Here is a 22,071-nt window from a genome sequence, read left to right as displayed (position 1 = left end):
GGGCGTGGCGAACGCAGGTCCCGCCTACCGCGACGTACTGCGGCCCCCCACAGCCAATCCGGAAGCGCGGATCGGGTTCAAATTGAGTCGGCGGGTCAATGTGGCTAAATCGACTTAGTTAGAAAAGTGATCAAATTGAAGATGTGGAGGGTTAAGACACTGAATCTCGGCTTGTCGCCTTCGCCCCAACCGGTGAGGAGAGAACGCCCGCGGAGAGGGCAGGTACCAGGACGGGGCGCCGGCTGTGCCGAGGCCGGTGAACTCCGGTCCCACAGGAGCCGGGCAGCGGGACGCTTTGTTGGCCCCGCGGCCCGGCGGTTGCGGGAAAACACTTCCTGGAGAGGGAGAGAGGAGGGGCGCGCTTGCCTGAGCCAGGTTTCCTCACACTCGCTTTCTCTCTCAGGGAAAATCAGCTATGAGAACTCCTCTCCGAGAGCTGAAACTGCAGCCCGGCGCCCTCACCGATTCAGAGAAAAGACCGCCGATGTTCTCCTCGTTGACCCCATATCTGCGCAAGCTGGAGCTGAAGGTGAGATTCGCCTAGGTAGCTTCTCAACTGGGCTGTTTGCCCAGGCCGAGTGCTCAGAGGAACAGAGGGCCAGGGCTGGAACGTAATTAATAGCGATAATGAAGCCTTCTACTTCCGTGACATCCATTTACAGCTATTCAGGCCAACAGAGAGGTGCCCTGGGGTAGTTAAAACGAATCCACTGAGTACCCGCATCTCTATTTAGCCGTTGGTTTGACTTTTACCAAATTCCCGGGAAATACTTACACTGGCTCATTTATGAAGCTCATTTATGGAGAGTGAGACAGTATCCTATGAAGTAGTCAGAATTTTCCTGGGTCCAATACTTTAAGTATTACCTTGCATAACTACCTTTACCGAGCTGTATTTTTGTCAAGTCTTTTCCATTATTGTTGTTGCTGTTTGAGACAGAATTTCTCTGTGTAGTCCCGGTACTCAACTCAGTAGATTAGCTTGTCCTGGGATTCAGAGATCCGCCTGCCTCTGCCTTCCAAGTGCTGGGTTTAAAGGCATAAGCCACCACTGCCCAGCACCCCTAGGGTTCTTTAAAGGCATTTTGAAGAACTTACTTGCCTGGGGAAATTGTCCTTAAGAATTGCTGTCCATTTGGCTTTCTCTTATTGGGAACCATGAAGCTTCTTATTCTTTTGAAATATGAAAGTTTACTCTCCACTCCCACCCCTTGGACCATGACTTTGTTATTTTATTTCGTGGTGCTGGGTATTGAACCTCGGTCCTTGTGCTTGCTAGGCAAACACTATTACTGAACTGTGTACCTCCAACCCTGTTTCATTAACTTTATCTTCCCGGGCAATGGAGGCAGAGGCAAGTGGATCTCCGTGAGTTTGAGGCCAGTCTGGTCTAGAGAGTGAGTTCTAGGACAGGCAGCAAAGTTACAGAGAAACCCCTTCTCAATAAAACAAACAACAACAAAACAAAAACAGAAAAGCTTTATCTATTCTGTGTATAGTAACTCTAGATTCTGACAGCACTTGAAACATAGCGCATCCCTGTACTAGCCCTCCTACCATAGCTCTTAGATGTAGGTTGGAATTAGAAAAAGATATGGCAAAGTCATATTCGAGCTAAAATCTCCCTCTGATATGAACAGATATGCTAGGTCTGTTTATGCTAACAGCTGGATCCTCATTTATATGTGGGATGCATTAAGGGTCCAAGTGGCTTCCTACTTTTCTTTCCCTACTGTTGGTTCTGTGTAGTAACCAGCCAGGATTGACTAGCTTCTTACCTCAGAAAAGATAACAAGAGGACTCTTTGCTTTTTCTGAGTTTGGATGTACCCACAGTCATATGTTGAAGACTAAATTGACTGCCTTAGACAACTGTTTTCGTTTTGGCAGGAAAGGAACAACAAGTTATCTCCAGTGGATTTTATCAATCCTGAGAACAACTGCCTTTCAGAACAGATCAGTCATCCTTCAAAGTCCATAGAAGCTTGTCAACGTGAATCTGACCCACCTCCTGAGAGCACCCTTCCTCTTGGTACATCAGAGAAAGCAGCAGACACAATGGATGACTTTGTAGTAGAACCAATGGATGAAAGTCTAATTGAGACCATGGTTCTTCTGCCCTTCCCACTAGGGCAGCAGCAAGACCTGATGCTTGAGGCTCCCTTAGATACCAGAGCAGAGATCAACTGCAGCTCTCTAAATGAGTCTTTGGGGCTGGAGGATCTGGTGGAGAAGGAGGTGGCGCCCTGTATGGAAGACAGCTTTACAGAAGTTGTTTCTATTAGGGCCGAGCAACCTACATCTCAGGACCCTCCATCTCACCTCCCGGAATATCCACCAGAACCCTGTTCTGAACAGTTCCACAACCTACAAGGCGTTAACGCTGAAGCTGCCCCTGAGCACTTAGTACCTTCTGAAAATGTCTTGACTCTCTCTGTGGCCTTGACTGAAGATTTACCCGTTGATCACGTAGATCCAGGGGAGGAAACTGTTGAGTACAGAGTTATACAGGAAACAAGCTTTCCCGCATTCCCTGAGGAGGTTGAATCGGAACATCAAGCACTGGCTGCAAATGCAGAAGACGTCCCATCCGTGTCTCTGATATCAAGTCTAGTAGAAATGGGACCCCAGGAAGCTCCAGGCCCAACTACAGAAGATTCTAGCAGGATTCCTGACTTAGATTCAGAGACTTGGATGTCCCCACTGGCCTGGCTAGAAAAAGGTGTGAATACGTCAGTCATGCTACAGAATCTCCGCCAGAGGTTATCCTTTCCCGCTATGTTTCAGGATGCGGCCGTGGGCAATACACCCCTCTCCACCTGTTCTGTGGGAACTTCTTTTACTCCTCCAGCACCAGCAGAAGCAGGCACCAAGCACAGTGCTTCAGAGCCAGAGCGCCTCCTCTTGGGGTAAGTGTCCCCTCCAGACCAGCACCTCTGGAGCGCTGATCCCTAGACCTGCCACTCACATCTCTCTCCTTCCTGTCGTCTTTTCTGCTTTCCTGTGGTAGCTGTGGTCCTCTGGATTTGACTGCCTTGTCCCGACACGACCTGGAAGAGAACCTGTTGAACTCCCTTGTTATGCTGGAAGTTCTTTCCCACCAGCTACAAGCCTGGAAGAGGCAGCTCCCTCTCCCTCACCGGGATTCTCAAGACGGTAGCACACAGACTGACAGCTCTCCGAGTGAGGTATGAGCTTCAGCTTCTGATAGAGAGCTCGAAGGTGGACCCTCTGCCTTAGAAAGTAAGCTGAGAAGCTGCCAGAGGGAAAAAAGGATGCCTTAGCCACAGACTCAGTCTTAGATTATGTGCAAAAACTGAGAACTTGAGCCAGGAATGGTGGTACATGCATATAATACCAAGTTTTGGGAGGCTAAGGCAAGATGACCTAAAAATGACCTAAAATTCAAGGCCAGCCTGGGTTATAGAGTTTGGGGTTAGCCTGTCTTTTTATGTATTTATTTATTTTTAAAGTCGAAGGCTGGACAGTGGTGGTCCACATCTTTAATTCCAGCACTTGGGAGGCAGAGGCAGATAAATCTCCATGAGTTTGAGGCCAGGTTGGTCTATAGAGTGAGTTTCAGAACAGCCAAGGTTACACAGAAAAAACTTATCTTGAAAAAACATTTAAAAAAAAAAAGTTGAAGACTGTCAGATGGTAGTGGTACATGCCTTTAATTCCAACACTCAGCTGATCTCTGAGTTTGAAGCTAGCATGGTCCACAGAGCAAGTTCCAGGTTAGCCAGGGCTATATACAGAAACCCTGTCTTGGTTTAAAAAAAAAAAAAAGGAGGAGGAGGAGGAAGAAGAAGAAGAAGAAGAAGAAGAAGAAGAAGAAGAAGAAGAAGAAGAAGAAGAGGGAGAAGAAGAAGAAGAGGGAGAAGAAGAAGAAGAGGGAGAAGAAGAAGAAGAAGATCTGGACATACTTTTTAAAAAGCTGGACAGTGGTGGCGCACATCTTTAATCCCAGCACTCAGGAGGCAGACAGACAGACAGACGGACGGACGGTTGGACAGACGGGTACAAGACACAGCACCTGGAGGCCAGAGGCTATCTTTTGGGAATTTATTCTCTTCATCCATTGTTTTTGTTCTGGGGATAGGACTCGAGTTGACAGGATTGCATGACCATCTTGCCAGCTCCTTATTAAACATTTCTGATGAAAGCTCACTAAGATTTTTGGCATATGTCCCCAAAGGAGTTCTTAGCCTTGGATGACATGCCTTAGTTAGGCCTGTTACTTAGCAGAAGGGTTTTGGTGTTGCTGGAATGAATAATGGTCATGAATGATGTGAGAGAGCATATGTAGAATTGCACAGAGACCGTGTCTGGCGTGGCGATGAACAGTCCAAGCACTCAGGAGGCAGAGCCAGGCTTGACTTCAGGGTGAGACACTCTCAGAAACTGAGAGGTGGCCAGGCATAGTAGTACATATCTTCACTCTTTTAATTCTATCACCCAGATCCATAGAGGTAGGTGGATCTCTTGAGTTCGAGAGCCTAAGCTACAGAGAGAGTTCCTGGACACAGAGAAACCATGTTTGAAAACACACATACACACACACACACACACACACACACACACACACACACTTAAGAGAAGGGGTCTGGGGCTGGAGAGATGGCTCAGTGGTTAAGAGCATTGCCTGCTCTTCCAAAGGTCCTGGGTTCAATTTCCGGCAACCACATGGTGGCTCACAACCATCTGTAATGAGGTCTGATGCCCTCTTCTGGCCTGTAGGCATACACACAGACAGAATATTGTATGAATAATAAATAAATAAATATTAAAAAAAAAAAAAGAGAGAGAAGGGGTCTGGAGAGATGGCTTTTCCTTTAAAAAAAAAATAATAAAGCCAGAAAAGGACTGTTGAGATGGTTTGGGGGGTAAAGGTGCTTGCAACAAGCCTGATGACCTGAGTTTGATCCCAAGGATCCACGTGGCAGACAGAACCTGCTGCCAGTTGTCCTCTGACCTGCACATGTGCACACACACACTAAGTAAAGGTACTGAAAAAATTGTAGCCAGAAAAGCAACAACAACAAAAAGGTACAAGAGGAAATTATTTCTCTTAAGATATATTTTTTGGGCTGGAGAGCTGGCTCAGCGGTTGAGAGCACTGGCTGCTCTTCCAGAGGTCCTGAGTTCAATTCCCAGCACCCACATGGTGGCTCACAACCATCTGTAATGAAATCTGATGCTCTCTTCTGGTGAGCAGGCATCCATGCAGATAGAGCACTCTATATATAATAAATAAATCTTTAAAAAAAAAGATATATTTTTCTCCCCTTAAGGTTTATTTTTCATGTGCAGGTACCCTTGGAGGATAGAGGATTCCCTTGGAGCTGGAGTTACAGGTGGTTGTGAGCTGTCTGATGTGGTTCCTGGGAATCAAACTTGAATAAGAGGAAAGTAGTTTAAAGACTTCTGTTCTAGCAGGGCATGATTGTGTGTACCTGTAAATCCAGCACTTGGGAAGTGGAACTAGGGAGACTAGGAGGATCAGGAATTCAAGGTCTGCCTCAGCTGCCCTTGAGCTAAGGGAATCTGAGCTATGTGAGACCCTGTCTTTTTTTTTTTTCTTTCTTTCTTTTTTTTTTTTTTGTTGTTGTTGCTGTAAAACAGTGATAAAGAGCGAAATAGTGAAAATAGCGTCGTTCTAGGCGACGTTCTAGGCGACGCTAGCTGTGACATCACACTTAGGAAGAAAGAGAATAGTGTTGGGGAAAGAATGGAAAATGTCAGGATGTGGCTATAGTAACTACAGTGATTGATGCTCGGAAGAGATGGTGCCCCCAGTCCCGCCCTTCGATTGCAAGTGCTGTTAAAGTAACTTTACTTTTCCCCCCAGATCTGGGAACCATGGGTTCCTTGTTTCTCTAGCTGACCAATTTCTTTCTTGAAATTTCTTTGTATCTTTTTTCTTGTCCTTGGCCTCAAGATCATGTCCTCAGATCTGCCTTCTATCCTTTCCTCTGAAGCTGCCAGGTTCTTTGGGAGGCCACTGAAGCAGAACCAGAGAAAGGAAATGGCATTCCCTCAGCCATTTGCCATCACCATGCATGTCCTTGCCGCTTGGCTGCCCCTTCACATTAATCTCATCACCTGCCTGACTGCCCAGCTCTGAGCAGTGTGTGTGGTCCTGTCCAGGAGACTTGGGGGTTACTCTGTGCCTTTCTGCACAATGCCATAGATAGATCGCTTTGCTGGGAAAGGGGCTGTAAACTCCGGAGACCCAGAGACCCGAGGGTAATGTGACTGCCTGCTGAAAGCCAGCCTGCCGGTGCTCAGTGACTCAGCACTGCTGCTTCTGCAGTGCCCTTATGATGTCTTCCTTTGGGTGCTAATGAAAACTTCCCCTCTTTTTTGAACACGGTATTGCTTTGTAGCCCAAGTGGCAGCAAACTCATGACCATCCTGCCTCCTTCTCCCTAGGGCTAGGATTATAGTCTGTTTGCTACCAAGTCTAGCTTCTTGCTAAGATTTTTTTCTGCCATAAGAAAGTAGACAACTAAAGTAAGAAAATAGGGGTGGAGATGACTTGATGGTTGAGGGCATATTCTGTTCTTTCAGAGGACCAGAGTTCTGTTCCCAGCATTTACATCTGGCAGTTCAAAACCACCTGTAATTCTAGCTCCAGGGAAATCTGATATCTCTGACCTCTGGGTATCTGCACCCATGTGCATGTACACAGGTACACACACATATACATGTAAGTAAAAATTAAGAAAATAAGAAATAATTTAAATAGGGCTGGGATATAGCACTGTCGTAGAGCAGGTGCCTAGCATAGATGAGGCCTAAGTTCATTTTCTAGCCCTGCAAGAGCAGTCAGTTGGTGAAGTGCATGGGAACATGCCTAAAGACCTGCCTTCCATCCCCAGGAGACAGGTTAAAAAGCTAGCATGGTGGCGTGCGTAAATTTGTAATGGTGTAATGATTTTTTTTTTCTTTTTAATGTGTGGGTTTTGCCTTTGTGTGCCTGGTGCCTGAAGAGGCCAGAAGAGGGCATCTGATCCTCTGGAACTACAGTTATAAACAATTATGAGTCACAATGTGGGTGCTGGAAATGAAACTTGGATCCTCTAGAGAAGCAGCCAGGCCGTAACTGCTGAGCCATTTCTCTAGCTGCTATTTTTAATTAAAGAAAAAAAAATCCTTATTTTATGTGTATGTTTTGCCTGCATGTATGTACCACATGTGCATCTGGTGCCCATGGGGGCCAACAGAGGGTGCCAGATGCCCAGATGGATGGATGGTTGTAAACCTCTAAGTGGGTGTTAGAGACTGAACCCCTCCCTGTCTTCTTAATTGTCTAGCCATCTTTCTGGCCTCTATTTTATATTTTAGTTAAGATACATTGGTTTTATTAAGGCTTGCTTTCTTTCTTTCTTTCTTTCTTTCTTTCTTTCTTTCTTTCTTTCTTTCTCTTTTTTAAGAGACAGGGTTTCTTCTCTGTGTAGCCCTGGCTGTCCTGGAACTTGCTCTTGCTCTTACTAGTTTGGCCTTAAATTCACAGAGCTCTGCCCACCTCCTGAGTGCTGGAATTAAAGGTATGTGCCACCACCACCTGGCTTCCTTCTTCATTATAACATTTTCAAACAATGTTTTTGTTGATTGATCTTTCCTGACCTTTCTCCCTGTCTCCCCTCCTTCCCTGTACCCCTCAACCCACCTTCCATAACTTTTTTTTCACTAAAAAGCTACCTGCTTTCAGACTGGAGATATGTAACTTAGTGGTAGAGCACACTTGCCTCATGTACACAACACAGCGGAAAGATTTAAAAGGGGGCACCTGACTTGCATCTGGCTTTAAAAAAAAAAGTTCGTTTATCATTTATGTGTATGTGTGTGCTTGAATATATGTGCAGTACACCATATGTCTACAAGTATCTGCAGAGGCCACATACTTGTAGGTCACATCTGGGTCTGGAGTTCCAGGCAGTTTTGAGCCACCTGATTTCAGTGCTGGTCCTAAGGACTGAACCTGTGTCTCCTGAAGACGGGTAGAACATGAGAAGAGCACAGCAAGTGCTCTCAACCACTGAGCCATCTATCTAGCCGCACACTCAGCCTTTTACATGGACTCCGAGTAGTCAAACTTTGGCCCTTCTATTTGCAAGGCAAGCACTTTACCATTATCGCCAGCCCCTCTAGGATTTTCTTTGTCACTTGCCTTCAGCTGATTGTGAGCCTGATTTCTCATCTTATATGAAAGTCACTGGCATGAGGGAGCATTAGAGGCTGCTGGTGTATGTTATCCATCTAAAAAGTGCCATTATTTCTGTGGCTAGGTCACTAAGACACCCAAACTTCTTCAGGACAGCAAAGAGATTAGACAGGCCCTGCTGCAAGCCAGGAATGTCATGGTAAGTGTTGGTGGAGCTTATCCCGCTGGGTGCCCTTGTGAAGATAAACGGCGGGTCCTGGGTGGTTAGTAGATGGTGGCACATAGCTGTGGCAGTGAAGGGAACATCCCAGACCTTTGTCAGGGATGTCTCACTATTTGGAACTTAGAATTGGGGACAGTCAATGGCTTTTTTTCCTACAACGTCCTTTCTTGCTTAATGACTACATCTGATATAGCCTTGCTGTCTTCTTTTCCACAGCAATCATGGCTGCTAGTCTCTAGAGAGCTGATATCCTTGCTGCACCTGTCCCTGACACACATGACAGAAGACAGGATGACAGTGAGTCAGGAGGTAAGCATCATGAAGTCGACCTTAAGTCAAGAAGAAGGCACAAGACACAGTATCTCGTTCTTCTTCTGTAGTCTCAGCGTGCAGACACCCTGATTTCCTCCTGCTCTCATGTCCTGAAGAAGCTGAGGGCAAAGCTCCAGAGCCTCCGAACAGAAAGGGAGGAGGCGAGGCACAGGGAGGAAATGGCCCTGAAAGACAAAGATGCGGTAAGGTGGCCGGAGACCGGTCTTGGATGCAGGACTCCACTTCAAGGTTCTCTGGGAGTGACTTGACGTAGAACTGCCTGACCTGGGGAATTAAGAGCTGCTGGGGGTGCTGGGCAGTTGGTGGCATGCACCTTAATCCCACCACTCGGGAGGCAGAGCAGGAAGATCTCAGTGAGTTCGAGGTCAGCCTGGTCTACAGGAGCTAGTTCCAGGACAGGCCCCAAAGTTACAGAGAAACCCTGTCTTGGAAAACAAACAAATAAAATAAATAAATAAATAAATAAATTTTAAAAAACCAACAAAAAAAGAGCTGCTGGGGTACCTATGTTTATGACCTTTTGTGCTGTTTTCTTTTTACATACCGAGTCCTTGTGACCTTTGCCCTAAACAGGCAGAGGCAGTACTGGAGACTTTCCGTGCACATGCTAGCCAGCGCATCAGCCAACTGGAGCAGGATTTGACATCAATGCGGACGTTCAGAGGCCTTCTACAGGAGGCCCAGACTCAACTGGTAATTGTCTTTTCCTTTTTTCTGAGATAGGCTCTCACTGTATAGTTGAGAAATTGCTATGTAGACCAGGCTGGCATTGAACCCACAGAGGTCCGCCTATCTCTGCCTCCTGAGTGAAGGATTAAAGGTGTGTACCACTACTCCCAACTCAACTGGTAATCTTGGGGCATCTTCTGTTCTTGGGGCTCTTGATGACACCAACAAGATGGTCCCATACTCCCATAAGTATGCCTCCATAATCGTTGCTTTCCAGACAGAGCTTCACACAGAGCAGGAGGAGCTGGCTCAGCAGACAGTGAGTCTGACTTCTGCCTTGCAGCAGGACTGGATGTCAGTCCAACTGGATGTGAGTTTCTGGGGCCATCACAACCACTTCTTTAGAGGCAGTTTTCCATCCTTGAGTGTGCTCTACTGATCTAATTACTTTGGTAGTATGGGACATGGGCAGCTTTGCTGAGTCGGGCTCGAGGACTCACAGAGAAGCTCACAATCAAAAGCCGGCAGGCCCTTCAGGAGCGTGATGCTGCAGTCGAGGAAAAGGAGCAGGTAACTTGGGGTGGGACTGCTTAGGCCCTGCGTTCACTTTGTTTGGCTTTAAGACATCAGGAGCTCAGTTGTTTCCTTTGATCCCAGCGCCTTCGCTTCTGTAATTTTCTTGTCTCTACTTGTTCCCGGGGATCAGCTTCATTTTCTGCAGTGTTGCTGTTCTGGAAGTTTGCACTGTTATCTGTAAGGAAAAGCTGCACTGAGTCCTGGAGTTCTTGCCTCAGGAGGAACTGTAGGAAGGAAACTGTCTTTTCTAGGTTTCAAAGGAACTTGAACAAATCTCTGCCCATCTAGAGGATTGTAAAGGCCAAATAGAACAGCTGAAGTTGGAAAATAGTCACCTTACCACAGGTGCGTGTGTGAGTGTGTGTGCACTTGTGTGTGCAGGTGCGTATAAACAATTGGCCTGCTTGTCGTGTGGCAGAAGAGTAGGGAGGTGTTGACGGAGCACTTGATTTGGGACAAAACTGTGTGTGTGTGGTGGTGGTGGGGTTCTGACTTAGGCTCCCATGGTATCATCAGGATACTTTTGATCTAGAGCTCCAGGCTCGGCTGCAGAGTCTGAGTAGCACAGAGAGCCAGCTGACAGAACTGCAGAGTCAGCATACCCACTGTGTCCAGGACCTGGCCACCAAGGATGAGCTGCTGTGTCAGCTTACCCAGAGCAACAAGGAGCAGACTGCTCAGTGAGTTCTATCAGGTTATTGTGGCAAGAGGCCCAGCATGAAGGCCTGAATGGGATCTAATAGATGGTCTGTTGGCAGATGGCAAAAGAAAGAAATGGAGCTACAACACACACAAGCACAGCTGCAACATCAGCGGGCTGTGCTGGCCAAGGAGGTGCAGGATCTGAAGGAGACCCTGGAGGTAAGCAGTTCAGCCTGGAGAAGGGGTGAGTAAACCTCAGTGCGACTCTTGCCTGCTGGGGTTGAACTGAAGTTAAAGACTGGACTGGAGAGAGTCTCTGTCCACGCTCTAAAGTTTTCTCTCCTCCTTTTCTATCTCCTTCCCTCCATTCCTCCATTCTTCCCTCTTCTTCCTCCCTTCCTTCATTCTATCCTTCTCTTTTTTCCCCCTCCTTCCCTCCCTTTCTCCATCCTTTCTTCCTTCTATCCCTTCCTCTCCTTCCTTCTCCCATCTGTCCAGTTTGCAGACCAAGAGAGTCAAGTTGCTCACCTGGAGCTGGGCCAGATTGAGTGTCAGCTGAGAGCCACACTAGAAGTGCTGCGGGAGCGCAGCCTGCAGTGCGAGACCCTCAGGGACACTGTGCAGAGCCTGAAGTAAGAACCTGCTGCCTTTTTGTGTTCCCACGATGCTGCTTTTTCCCACCCATACTTCCAGAAGCCAAAGTCTCCCTGAAGAAAACCATGGGAGTGTTAAGTCTCGCCTAGAAAAAGAGGATCTGGGAGAAGCGTTCAGAGTCAGTGTCTGGTCTTTTCTCACCTTTGGGGTCCTGAATTTCAGGGCTGAGCTGGCCAGCACTACAGCAAGGCATGAAAAACAGGCCCTGGAGAAGACATCCCAGCATTCTCAAGAGCTGAGGTTGCTGACCCAGCAGCTACAGAGTCTCAGCCTCTTCTTACAGGCAAAGCTAAAGGAGAACAAGGCAAGACAGTGGGTTTTCTTCCCTGCCATTGTATCTTTTTCTCTTTTCTTTTTCATTTTTAGTTCTAAGATTTGGCCTTGGGGCCCGCACACATCAGACAGCACTCTACTACTGAGCGTCATCAAACGCTCTACACTGAGCTTATTCCTATTCCCCAGTCCACCAGTTACATCTTTCTTATGTAGAATAGACCTTTTTAAAAAAGATTTTCTTATGTGTGTGCATCTAGGTGAGTATATGCTACGTGTGTGCAGGTGCTATGGAGACCAGAGAGGGCATTAGATTCCCAGGAACTGGAGTTACCAGCTATGGTGAAATGCCCATGTGGGTGCTGGGAACTGATCCAGGGTCCTCAATGGGAGCAGGAAGTGTTCTTTTGGTTTGTTTGTTATTTTAGAGACAGGGTTTTTCTATGTATCCCTGGCTGTCCTAGAACCCGCTCTGTAGACCAGGCTAGCCCTGACCTCATAGCGCTCCGCCTGCCTCTGCCTCCCAAGTACTGGGATTAAAGGCGTGCACCACCACTGCCCAGCTCAGAAAGCATTCTTAACTGCTGAACTACCTCTCCCGCCTGTGTAGACTTCTTGAAAACCCCAGTCTTGCTTCATTCTGTGACCATCAATGATTTTAAGTCATCTTCAGGACCTCTCTAACCTGTTACTTATACCTTCTCCTGCCTTCCAGTTTACAAGCCTTTTGGTCCAGGTAGGCTGGACCAAACACACACTCTCATTTCCATTCACGCCTCGCTCCATATAGTCCCATACCCATATCTACTCTTCTGTTTTCAGTTTGAAATGCTTTCTTCTTTTCCATGGTTTCTTCCTGTGTTCCTGACACACTTTCTGTCCTTAGGCACTTGTCTTAATTTTCTTTGCTTATTGGTATTTAAAGAAAGTCAGGCAGTGGTGTCTCCTGGGAGACAGGCAGGTAGATCTCTGAGACCAGGCTGACCTCAAACTCACAGAGATCCTCTATCCGATTAAAGGTGTGCACCACCACCTTGAAATCTCTGTGATTTCAAGGCCAGCCTGGCCTGCAAGAGCTAGTTTCAGGACAGGCTCCAAAGCTACAGAGAAACCCTGTCTTGAAAAATAAAAAACAAAACAAAAACCCCTATATGTAGGAAGTTATACACAGCTGGGTGGTGGTGGCACACACCTTTAATCCTGTGATCCAGGGCTATGTAGAGAGCCCCTGCCTCAAAATCACAATAAATAAATAAATAAATACATAAAAATGATTGGTCATTGGTGGCATAAGCCTTTAATTCTAGCACTCAGGAGGCAGAGGCAGAGGCAGAGGCAGGCAGATCTCTGTGAGTTCGAAGCCAGCCTGGTCTGCAAAGAGTTCCCAGGGCAACCAGAGCTGTTACACAGAGAAACCTGTCTTGAAAAAACAAAACAAAAATATTCCTGACATAAACTTTTGGTGTACACACACATGTGAAGAGATACACATACATACATACATGCATGCACACCACACATACACACATCAAAAGAGGGGAAATGAAAAATATAGGATTTAGAAATAACTGAACTTGGTGGCGGATGTAGAAGCAGAATAGTGACCAGTGATCACTGGTGTCTAAAACTGGACCTGGCGTACTTTTCCCATCCAGGGACCATATCTCTGTCATCAGTGTTTAGCCTTGTGGGCATCTGGCTCTGTCTCAATTATTCAGCTTTGCCTTGCAGCTCAGGAGTAGCCACTGAGAGTACTGAAGAGAAAGCGCGTGGCCTGAAGCATTGTGTGAGCAGTTGGCAGGCTACAGTCTGCTGCCTGTTAGGATCTAGAACAGCGAATACTAAACTGGGAACAACTTTTTGAGAGTGAAATAGAGAAAATAGTGAACTTAGCTTTATACATGCTAGTTTTTAGTGTGGGACGTTCTGGTAGATCATCAGTGGTTTTCTTTGGGCACGGAGACTGGGAAAAAAATCCAGTTAAGTGAAAGGGATTGAAGAGTCATCCATGTGGAAATGATGGTCTGAGGGGGAGGGGTTTTTGTTTTTGTTTTGTATGCTGTTTTATTGTATGCTACAGCCAGTGTATATAAAATAGTTAAACCTTGTGAAACAGAAATCCATGAAGATTCAGAGAGGTAGGAGTTAAGGATTGACAAGTAAAGACTGTGTATTATGGCACATGTTAGAGAAGCTTCTGTACAGACTCCAGATCTAGTTCTCTTCAATAGCCACTGGTTCAAGAAACCTCAAGATAGCCGACTATAAAAAGGAGCAGACTTTCTGGGGTCTGAAGGGATTTGTACTGGAAGATACTCCGGTCAGCAGAGGTCATGATGAGCATTCTGCAGACAGAACTGTTTCAAGTCTGCAGCTACCTGGGAAACCTTCACGTGATTGAGCCCAGCCTCCATCTGGATCTGCTGAACCATGGCGATGTTAGAGGAACCCGACATGGTGCTAGGGACAGCCGTGCCAACTCGTCGGTCCAGGCGAGGGGCGGCAGGTCGCAGGGCGGCGGGGCTGAAGTGGAGTTTTTTGTAGAGTTCTACAAGTAAAGCACTTGGGGTGGAAGAAGAGTCAAAAAAAGGGCCAAGAACTGAACCCTGGGTAGGTATGTGAGGGCCAAGAGTTAAGGAAAGACTGTGAGCTGAGGAAAGGCCTATTTATGAAGGAAGGTCATAATCCAAGGTCATGATCCAGGAGAAAAAGTTTCCAGAGTGCCTGGTCATCAGTATCAAACAGGCCCAGTAAGCACAGCTGGAAGTACCTGCTGTATTTGAAAGTAAATGATGCCAGGCCTGGAGAGATGGTTAAGACCTCATAGGACCTGAATTCAATTCCTAGCACCCACATCTGGCAGCTCACAACTGCCTGTAACTCCAGCTCCAGGGGATCTGACATCCATCTGTCCTCACTCATACAGACAGACACACATATACATACATAAATAACAAAAAAAAAATTTAAAAAGAGAATGTTGAAAAGAGTAAGAATACCAGTGGTGAACTAATGGCCATGTTAGCTGCCAAGTCATGGGTAGTGAGAACACAGGTAAGAATTAGAGGCAGGCCTTCCTCCCTCCATATATAAGTGAAGGGACAGTCGGAGCTAAAACATTTAAGGTTTTGATTTTCATTCTAAATGTTGCTTTAGCATGTTCGGGGAAAGGCACAGTGAGAAGCTGGAGGTAGGACCTTCAGAAGGCGGAGTGGAAGCTCACTCTGGAAGGGTAGGAGCCTCTCCAAGCTCAGGAAATCACCCTAGATACAACTCAACAGCTGATTTTGTTTTTCTCCTTTGTCCTTAGGCTGAATCAGAGATCATTCTACCCAGCACAGGCTGTGCTCCAGCCCAGGAACACCCTCTGCCCAGTGATAGTACCATTTCAGAAAACACCCTGACAGCAGTGGCAGATGAAGGTGAAGACCTTGGGATTCAAGGAGAGGAATGTGGCCCTGCTCCTGATGTCAGCTGGCACAGATGCACGCCGCTAGACTTGTCTGACCATGACCACTGCTTTTTTTTTTTATTTTTATTGTCTGTTTGTTTTTTAGAGACAGGGTCTCGTGTAGCTCAGTGTGGCCTTGAATTTCTAGGTTGCTGAACATTCCTGCTTTATTTTTGCTTTAGAACCAGAACCAGTTCCTGTGCCATTGCTTGGAAGTGATAAGAGTGCTTTCACCCGAGTAGCATCGGCCATGTCCCCCCAGCCTACAGGTTAGGACGGGCTCCAGGGAACATGCCTCCTTTCTCCAAGTGTGGTAGTGATGAGCAGACAAAAGCCGAGAGAAGTGCTTTGCTCTAAAAACCTCGATTCTTGGGCTTGTTTTATTTCTGTCTTTTGGGATCTGTCGTGTTCCGGATACTGAAACCCTGTGGGTGGGGAACATGAAGTTGTGGAAACTGTGGTTGTGTACCCCGTCCTAGGCAGAAGGGCTGCACCAATATCTAGGACTTTCTCTTTCAGAGACCCCAGACCTGGAGAAGAGCCTGGCAGAGATGAGTACGACATTACTGGAGCTTCAGAGCCTGTGTTCTCTGCAGCAGGAGTCTAGAGAAGAAGCCGTTGGGGCCCTGCAGAGAAAAATGTGAGTGGTGTTAATGATGGGACAGCCCTTGTGCTGATGGCAGGGTGCAGGAATGATGCCGACTTCCCTTCTGTAGCTGTGAACTGCAGACCAGACTGCAGGACCAAGAGGAAGAGCACCAGGAAGCCCAGAAGGCAAAGGAAGCGGACATAGAGAAGCTGAACCAGACCTTGTGCTTGTGCTACAAGGTGACGGAGGGACCTTAAAGTGGGGCGATAAAGAACTGGGGCGGCTCCACTGGCCCACTGGGAGCCACTCTCTAGGAATCTAGGTAGTGGGGCTTTTCCAGCTACTGCCCTAGTTTTGCCCTTTTGGGGCCAGACATTTGATATCTGAGACTTTGGCTGACCTGTCACGTTCAAGCAGACCCAGCAGAGAAGCCTGGAACTGAAGCAGAACTGGAACCAAGATGTGCCTGCCATGCTTCTTGGCCCTGAAGAAAGAGTGGACTGATGAACTAGTCCCCAGGGCTGAGCACAGCTCAGGCATGCTGTCCTGCCTTCTGGCAAGGACTGTAAAAGAAGGTAGCCTTTCCTCAATGTTTCCTCTCTTTTTCTTCACAGAATGAGAAGGAGCTCCAGGAACTGATACAGAAGCAGAGCGAGAAGATCCTCGGGCAGATAGACAAGAGTAGTGAGCTCATAGTATGTGTCTCGTGACGTTGGTTGGGGCCTGTGCTTCTCCTGCCTGATGGGGTAGGGAGAGAAAGGCCCCGGGTGTTGTTGGGTTACCCCTGCTCTTGTTCCCAGAGTCTCAGGAAGGAGGTGACCGAGCTCACACATTCACTGCGGCATGCAGAGACAGAGAATAAAGTGCTCCAGGAAGCCCTGGAGGGCCAGCTGGACCCCAGCTGTCAGCTGATAGCCACCAACTGGATCCAGGAGAAAGTGTCTCTTTCACAGGAAGTAATTTAGGGTTAACAAAGGATCTGGGCACCTAATGGGGACCCCAGGCTGTGCCCCTATTAATCTGGACATATTTATAGGTGGACAAGCTGAGGGTCATGTTCCTCGAGATGAAAAATGAGAAAGCAAAACTGATGGTCAAGTACCAGAGCCATGTAAGGAATTGTTTCCTTCCATCACAAGCAAGCACCCTGCCATATTGCTTGTATCTTCTCTAGTTGTGGTCTTTACGTGTAGGGTTTATGAAGCCTGTTTGCATTTTAGAGGAACATCCTTGAGGAGAACCTTCGGCGCTCTGACACTGAGTTAAAGAAACTCGATGACACCATTCAGCATATCTACGAGGTAAAAATGAGGGAGGTACCAGAACCTGGCCTCAGGAGGACCGAGGAGCACAGCTCTGGTTCTCAGCCTGGGCCTGGGCCTGACCTCTTCCGGTAGGTTTCTCTCCTCCACCTCACGGGCCAGAGCTTTGGTCTCAGCACTGTGATTCACAGCCGCTTTCTTTGCCTCTTTCCAGACTCTGCTGTCTGTCCCCGAAGTAGTGAAGAGCTGCAAGGAGCTGCAAGGACTGCTGGAGTTTCTGAGCTAACGAACTGAAAGAGTGGGCTAGTGCTGGGCACCTGTAGTTTAGCTGCTCCACAGGCCGAGGCAGGAGGATTGTTTACTCTGGGGAGTTTGAGACGAGCGCCAACAACCGAAAGCTGGACTCCACTTCGTTCCTTTTCCCTTCAGGGTCTCTTACTCCCAGTAACACGACCAACTGGGGTAGAGCCAACTATATTTTATGCTATTTAATAAAGTATATTTAATGTTCTCAAGTCCGCCGTATCTTATTTTTGAGGTAGGAGTGGGCAGATGAACTCAGGGAGGTGCCTGGGCACCCTTCACACCCTCACCACCTCCTCTTGAGGCTAAAGCCAGGGCTGTCTGCTTTTCTTTGCTTGAGTCTCTTGCTTCCACAAATAATGGGCAATGGACTGCCTGTTCCCTGGATCCCTGCCTAGGGGGAATAGAAAAGACTCCATTCACTTGCTTTCCCCAACCCCCAGGGGGTAGGCACTAGTAAATGTGGGCCAGAGAACAGGAACTCAATTTCATTATTCCATGCCTTGAACTGGGGCACCCTTGTAGATGGGCATCCGTGCCACCTCCCACCTGCTGATTGTTTCCACGACTCTTCTCTAGACCGGGCTTAATCCCCATCATTCAGCATAATGCCTTGCACGGCAAAACATGGATTTGCGGCAGAGACAAACATAAGGTCCACCTCATTCTTCTAGGGTTCTGGCGGCAGGGGGACCCGTGATGTGGGAGGGGCATCGTCTTTAACAACCTTGGGGACCCTGGCGGAGAAGTCACTCCACCTCACTGCTCCACCTCTGAAGGCGTGGCCTTACCCCAGACCAGTCCGGGGAGAGGGCGGGGCCAGTGCGGGAGGTGTCTGTCCCGCCCCCAAGGAGTCACGTAGCTCTGCGGCATCCGCTGCCTTATTTACTCCAATTTGAACTGAGCTACAGTCTGTTGCTAACCAGACCCGACCCGAAGTGAGCTGTACCTGTGTCTCCTGCCGCTGACTGGTACAGGTAGGTCCCAGGCGAGGCAGAGATGCTCAGCATCCCTGTTTCTTCTCCTTGACTCTTGGCTGCTGCTGTCCTTGCTCTGCTCCCTGGGGCCCTGGTCCACCTTTTCAACTCCGTCTAGCCGCACATCCTCAGCTTTCTGTATACTTAAAACCCTGTGGCTCAGAAAAACCCTGCTAACCCCCTTTTTCCTGGCTCTCCTAACTAGAACTCAGCTTTTCCAGTTCCAAGTCGTTCTTACTCAGCCTCCAGGACTTTTTCACTAGGTTAGCCTCTCTCATCCAAGGCTTTTCTTTTTTCTTTTTTTGATTTTTCAAGACAGGGTTTCTCTGTGTAACAGCCCTGGCTGTCGTGGAACTCGCTCTGTAGACCAGGCTGGCCTCAAACTCACAGAGATCCGCCTGCCTCTGCCTCCCAAGTTCTGGGATTAAAGACGTGCGCCACCACCACCCAGCCCATCCTGGGCATTTTAATCTCAGTCCATTTCTGCTCCTTCTCGGCTAGTCCCCAGATGTAGGCTATAGGCGCAGGAAGAGCATCTGGACTGGTTAGTCTGCATCACCATCACCTGTCCCACCTTCCCCCCAGGCTCTCTTTCCCCCTCCACTCCCTCAACCTTAATCCTTTGCCTCTGGATCTCCACTTGGAGTGTGAGCTGTGGGGAGCCAGGCCTTCCTATTTCCTGCACCTCGTTGCACACTGGGGAATGCTCCTGGTACTGGAGCATGTAAATCTAGCTAGGCTGTTGGCCCCATCCTGCCGCACTTGCAGCGCTCTGGGCCAGATCTCCACCATAGGTATGCGGAGCAGGCAGTAGCATAGGAAGCCAGGCTGGTACCTGTACCACCGCCTCTCTTTACCCTGTCTCCTGCCTTCCTCTAGATGTGAGGATCGTGTGGATTAAATGTCTTATTCACAAATCTTAGGAAAATGTATTTTTGTTTTTTTCTTAGGGGCCGTTTTGAAGAAAAGAAAGGGAAAGCAGGAAAGGCAAGTTTTATGTCTCCCTCAAGAAGGGGCCAAGGGCCATGAAAGAAGGGTTGGCATTCTCAGCTGGGCAGCAGTTTCCAGGAAGACCTATAGCTTCAGGCTTGCCACCTCCCCATCCCCCATCCTGCATCTCTCCTGGAGCTGGGAAGGGTGCCCACCAGGGACAAAAGGAGATGTGGGAACTAGGGCCCCAACCCTGTTAGCTGTCAAAGAGATTGGTGCCACTTTGATGCCCAGGACTCAGGCCAAGGACTGCTGTTCAGCTCCCAGCCCCGTGCTGAGCAGGGCATTTGGCCTGTTTGGTCAGGAGGGGAAGCAGAGGAATTAGTAGTTGGGGTCTAGCTTTTCTATCTTGTTTCCATTCCGGACAGCTGTCACTATGCCTCACTCGTACCCAGCCCTTTCTGTTGAGCAGAAGAGGGAGTTGTCTGATATTGCCCTACGAATTGTGGCCCCAGGAAAAGGCATTTTGGCTGCAGATGAGTCCGTAGGTAAGTGAGAGGTAACCCTGTGGGCAGGGTTGAGGAGTGGTTGCCAAGGAGTTCCAGCCAAAGAACAAGGCTATCTCCCTTTGCTTGCTTCTAGGAAGCATGGCTAAAAGGCTGAGCCAAATTGGGGTAGAGAATACTGAAGAGAATCGCCGGCTGTACCGCCAGGTCCTGTTCAGCGCTGATGACCGTGTGAAAAAGTGTATTGGTGGCGTTATCTTCTTTCATGAGACACTCTACCAGAAAGATGACAATGGTATCCCCTTTGTCCGGACCATCCAGGATAAGGGCATTCTTGTAGGCATCAAGGTATATAGCCCCTGGCCCTGCGTGGGAGTTGGGTGGAGAAACTGGTGTCTGTAGGAGGGGTGGCAAGGCTAGCCTTCAATTTATTTTTTCTTGCAGGTTGACAAGGGTGTAGTGCCTCTTGCCGGAACTGATGGGGAAACCACCACTCAAGGTATGTGGTGGGCGGGTGTGAAGTCCACATAGGTATGATATGGTTAATGTTGGCAAGACAGGGGCAGGGTGATGAAGCTGGTACTGTGTTTTCAGGGCTGGATGGACTCCTGGAACGCTGTGCACAGTATAAGAAAGATGGTGCTGATTTTGCCAAGTGGCGCTGTGTACTGAAGATCAGTGATCGCACACCCTCAGCACTGGCCATTCTGGAGAATGCCAATGTGCTGGCCCGCTATGCCAGCATCTGCCAGCAGGTGTGTGCTGGAGTTTGGGTGGGGAATGAGTGCCCTGTGCCTGGTGGAGGCACGCTTTCATAGCTTTCTCCGAGTCCCATCTTCTGCTTCTCCCAGTTTACTCCACTCTTGCTTGCAGAATGGTATCGTGCCTATTGTGGAGCCTGAGATCCTGCCTGATGGTGACCATGACCTCAAACGTTGCCAGTATGTTACAGAGAAGGTAATGCTCAGCTGAGCTCAGACATACCAGGGACGGCCATCAGGGGTGCCTGGGCCCCATTCCTGCATCTTAGATCCAGGCACACTCTCACTTAGGGCGTCAGAGAATAAGCCTGTACGGAACCCTCACATCCTATAGTCTCCCACCTCACATAAACCTCTGATCCTCAGGTCCTCGCTGCTGTGTACAAGGCCCTGAGTGATCATCATGTATACCTGGAGGGGACTCTGCTCAAGCCCAACATGGTAACCCCTGGCCATGCCTGTCCCATCAAGTATAGCCCGGAAGAGATCGCCATGGCTACCGTCACTGCCCTGCGTCGTACTGTGCCCCCAGCCGTCCCAGGTACAGAATTGCTCCTATCATTTCAGGTCTGACTTCAGGTTTTTCCGTGGCGCAGGGATCCTTTGCCCTGGAGAAAACAGAGTGACCAGTCAGTTTGTCTTCTCCAGGGGTGACTTTCCTGTCCGGGGGTCAGAGCGAAGAGGAGGCATCCCTCAACCTCAATGCCATCAATCGCTGTCCACTTCCCCGGCCCTGGGCCCTCACCTTCTCCTATGGACGTGCCCTGCAGGCGTCTGCCCTCAATGCCTGGAGAGGACAAAGGGACAATGCTGGTGCTGCCACTGAGGAGTTTATCAAGCGGGCAGAGGTAGGGAGCTAGAGGTGATGTCTGGGGAGAGATTATGTGTCCCACCCAGAGATCCCAAACTGGGCAGGGTTCCACGCCTGTGGTCTGGCTCAGCCTGCTTACCTGTCCCCGTTCTCTTTTGCAGATGAATGGGCTTGCAGCCCAGGGCAGGTATGAAGGCAGTGGAGATGGTGGGGCAGCAGCACAGTCGCTCTACGTCGCCAACCATGCCTACTGAGGCGCACCTCCTCAGCCCACAGCCCTTGGCCTAGTAACATGCACCCCGTAGTCACAGCCAGGGCCCAGTAGCCATGCAGAACAGCACTGTCTTCACCCAGCACCAACTCATCTTTTTCTCTCCTCCTCCTCCATCTCACATTGCTGTACCCAAAACCCTGGATGGGAGGCAAAGTCGCCCCAAGTCTGAGGGCAGGGGGACTTTCTAGAAGTCAGCACAGAACACGTGGGCCTTTCCCCTGGCACTGTCAACCCTTAGTTTCCCCATGATGATGTAGCTTGACCTTGGGATCGGGGGACGTGCACTAGCCCTGACTCACGTCGAGTACACAGCAAATAAAGAGGAGCAGAACACAGCTGTCTGCTGCACATGTCAAAGTCCTCTCTCCCTGTGTGTGATCTGCTGGTCCATCCTATGTCAGAGCCCTCCGACTATGGCGGTGAAGAGCTGAGATCTGAGTTTCACTGGGCTTCAGGTTTATGGAGGAAGGGTTCACCTGGTCTACCATACCCCGTTCAGGCTCCTGCCTGCTGATCTCCAAAGTTGGAGTGGAGTTGTAAGCGGGTGTAACGGGGACAACAAGTCCTCCAGGGACTGCCACATCCAAGGCAACAGACGGCGGTGCCAGGACGATGAGCAGCTCCTGAAACAGAGTCTGTGCAGGGCTCAAAGCGGGGAGGGAGACAGC

General features: G+C 48.7%; 2 protein-coding genes and 1 pseudogene across 3 annotated transcripts; 2 read left to right on the top strand and 1 right to left on the bottom strand.

The window, feature by feature from the left end:
• Positions 1-33: 33 nt before the first annotated feature.
• Spag5 (sperm associated antigen 5) lies at positions 34-17,356 on the top strand. Of its 2 annotated transcripts, none has more exons than XM_085695432.2 (24): positions 34-192; positions 404-529; positions 1,890-2,908; positions 3,010-3,187; positions 8,294-8,368; positions 8,609-8,701; positions 8,773-8,907; positions 9,299-9,418; positions 9,672-9,764; positions 9,851-9,964; positions 10,222-10,315; positions 10,503-10,650; positions 10,729-10,831; positions 11,111-11,244; positions 11,429-11,570; positions 14,850-14,961; positions 15,173-15,259; positions 15,510-15,630; positions 15,707-15,818; positions 16,194-16,274; positions 16,380-16,535; positions 16,616-16,690; positions 16,800-16,880; positions 17,056-17,356. In XM_085695432.2, exons 1-24 carry the CDS (start codon positions 142-144, stop codon positions 17,125-17,127), a joined length of 3,522 nt encoding a protein of 1,173 aa, XP_085551558.2. In that variant the 5' UTR covers positions 34-141; the 3' UTR covers positions 17,128-17,356. The 2 variants fall into 2 exon arrangements, with proteins under 2 accessions (XP_085551558.2, XP_085551557.2); XM_085695431.2 differs by having other exon boundaries at positions 42-222.
• On the bottom strand, positions 13,491-13,995 carry LOC146893134 (guanine nucleotide-binding protein G(I)/G(S)/G(O) subunit gamma-5 pseudogene; annotated as a pseudogene).
• A 611-nt stretch (positions 17,357-17,967) lies between the features above and the next one.
• On the top strand, positions 17,968-21,760 carry Aldoc (aldolase, fructose-bisphosphate C). The gene is made up of 10 exons (XM_085695436.1): positions 17,968-18,121; positions 19,072-19,108; positions 19,480-19,599; positions 19,694-19,905; positions 20,002-20,056; positions 20,152-20,312; positions 20,431-20,514; positions 20,685-20,859; positions 20,967-21,166; positions 21,291-21,760. The coding sequence occupies exons 3-10, from the start codon at positions 19,488-19,490 to the stop codon at positions 21,381-21,383; spliced, it is 1,092 nt and encodes a 363-aa protein (XP_085551562.1). The 5' UTR covers positions 17,968-18,121; positions 19,072-19,108; positions 19,480-19,487; the 3' UTR covers positions 21,384-21,760.
• Positions 21,761-22,071: the final 311 nt, after the last annotated feature.

Source organism: Myodes glareolus, chromosome 9 (assembly GCF_982192425.1).
Source record: "Myodes glareolus chromosome 9, mMyoGla1.1, whole genome shotgun sequence".
Lineage (NCBI taxonomy): Eukaryota > Metazoa > Chordata > Mammalia > Rodentia > Cricetidae > Myodes > Myodes glareolus.
Note: the sequence above shows the minus strand (reverse complement) of the source record. Positions and strands in the feature narration are given on the sequence as shown.

Coding starts and splice junctions, on each gene's coding strand:
- Spag5 (XM_085695431.2), top strand. CDS start 142: ATGTGGAGGGTTAAGACACTGAATCTCGGCTTGTCGCCTTCGCCCCAA. Junction 530..1,889: donor TGCGCAAGCTGGAGCTGAAG/GTGAGATTCGCC, acceptor TCGTTTTGGCAG/GAAAGGAACAACAAGTTATC. Junction 15,819..16,193: donor CCTTGTGCTTGTGCTACAAG/GTGACGGAGGGA, acceptor TTTTCTTCACAG/AATGAGAAGGAGCTCCAGGA.
- Aldoc (XM_085695436.1), top strand. CDS start 19,488: ATGCCTCACTCGTACCCAGCCCTTTCTGTTGAGCAGAAGAGGGAGTTG. Junction 20,057..20,151: donor TGGGGAAACCACCACTCAAG/GTATGTGGTGGG, acceptor CTGTGTTTTCAG/GGCTGGATGGACTCCTGGAA. Junction 20,515..20,684: donor GCCAGTATGTTACAGAGAAG/GTAATGCTCAGC, acceptor TCTGATCCTCAG/GTCCTCGCTGCTGTGTACAA.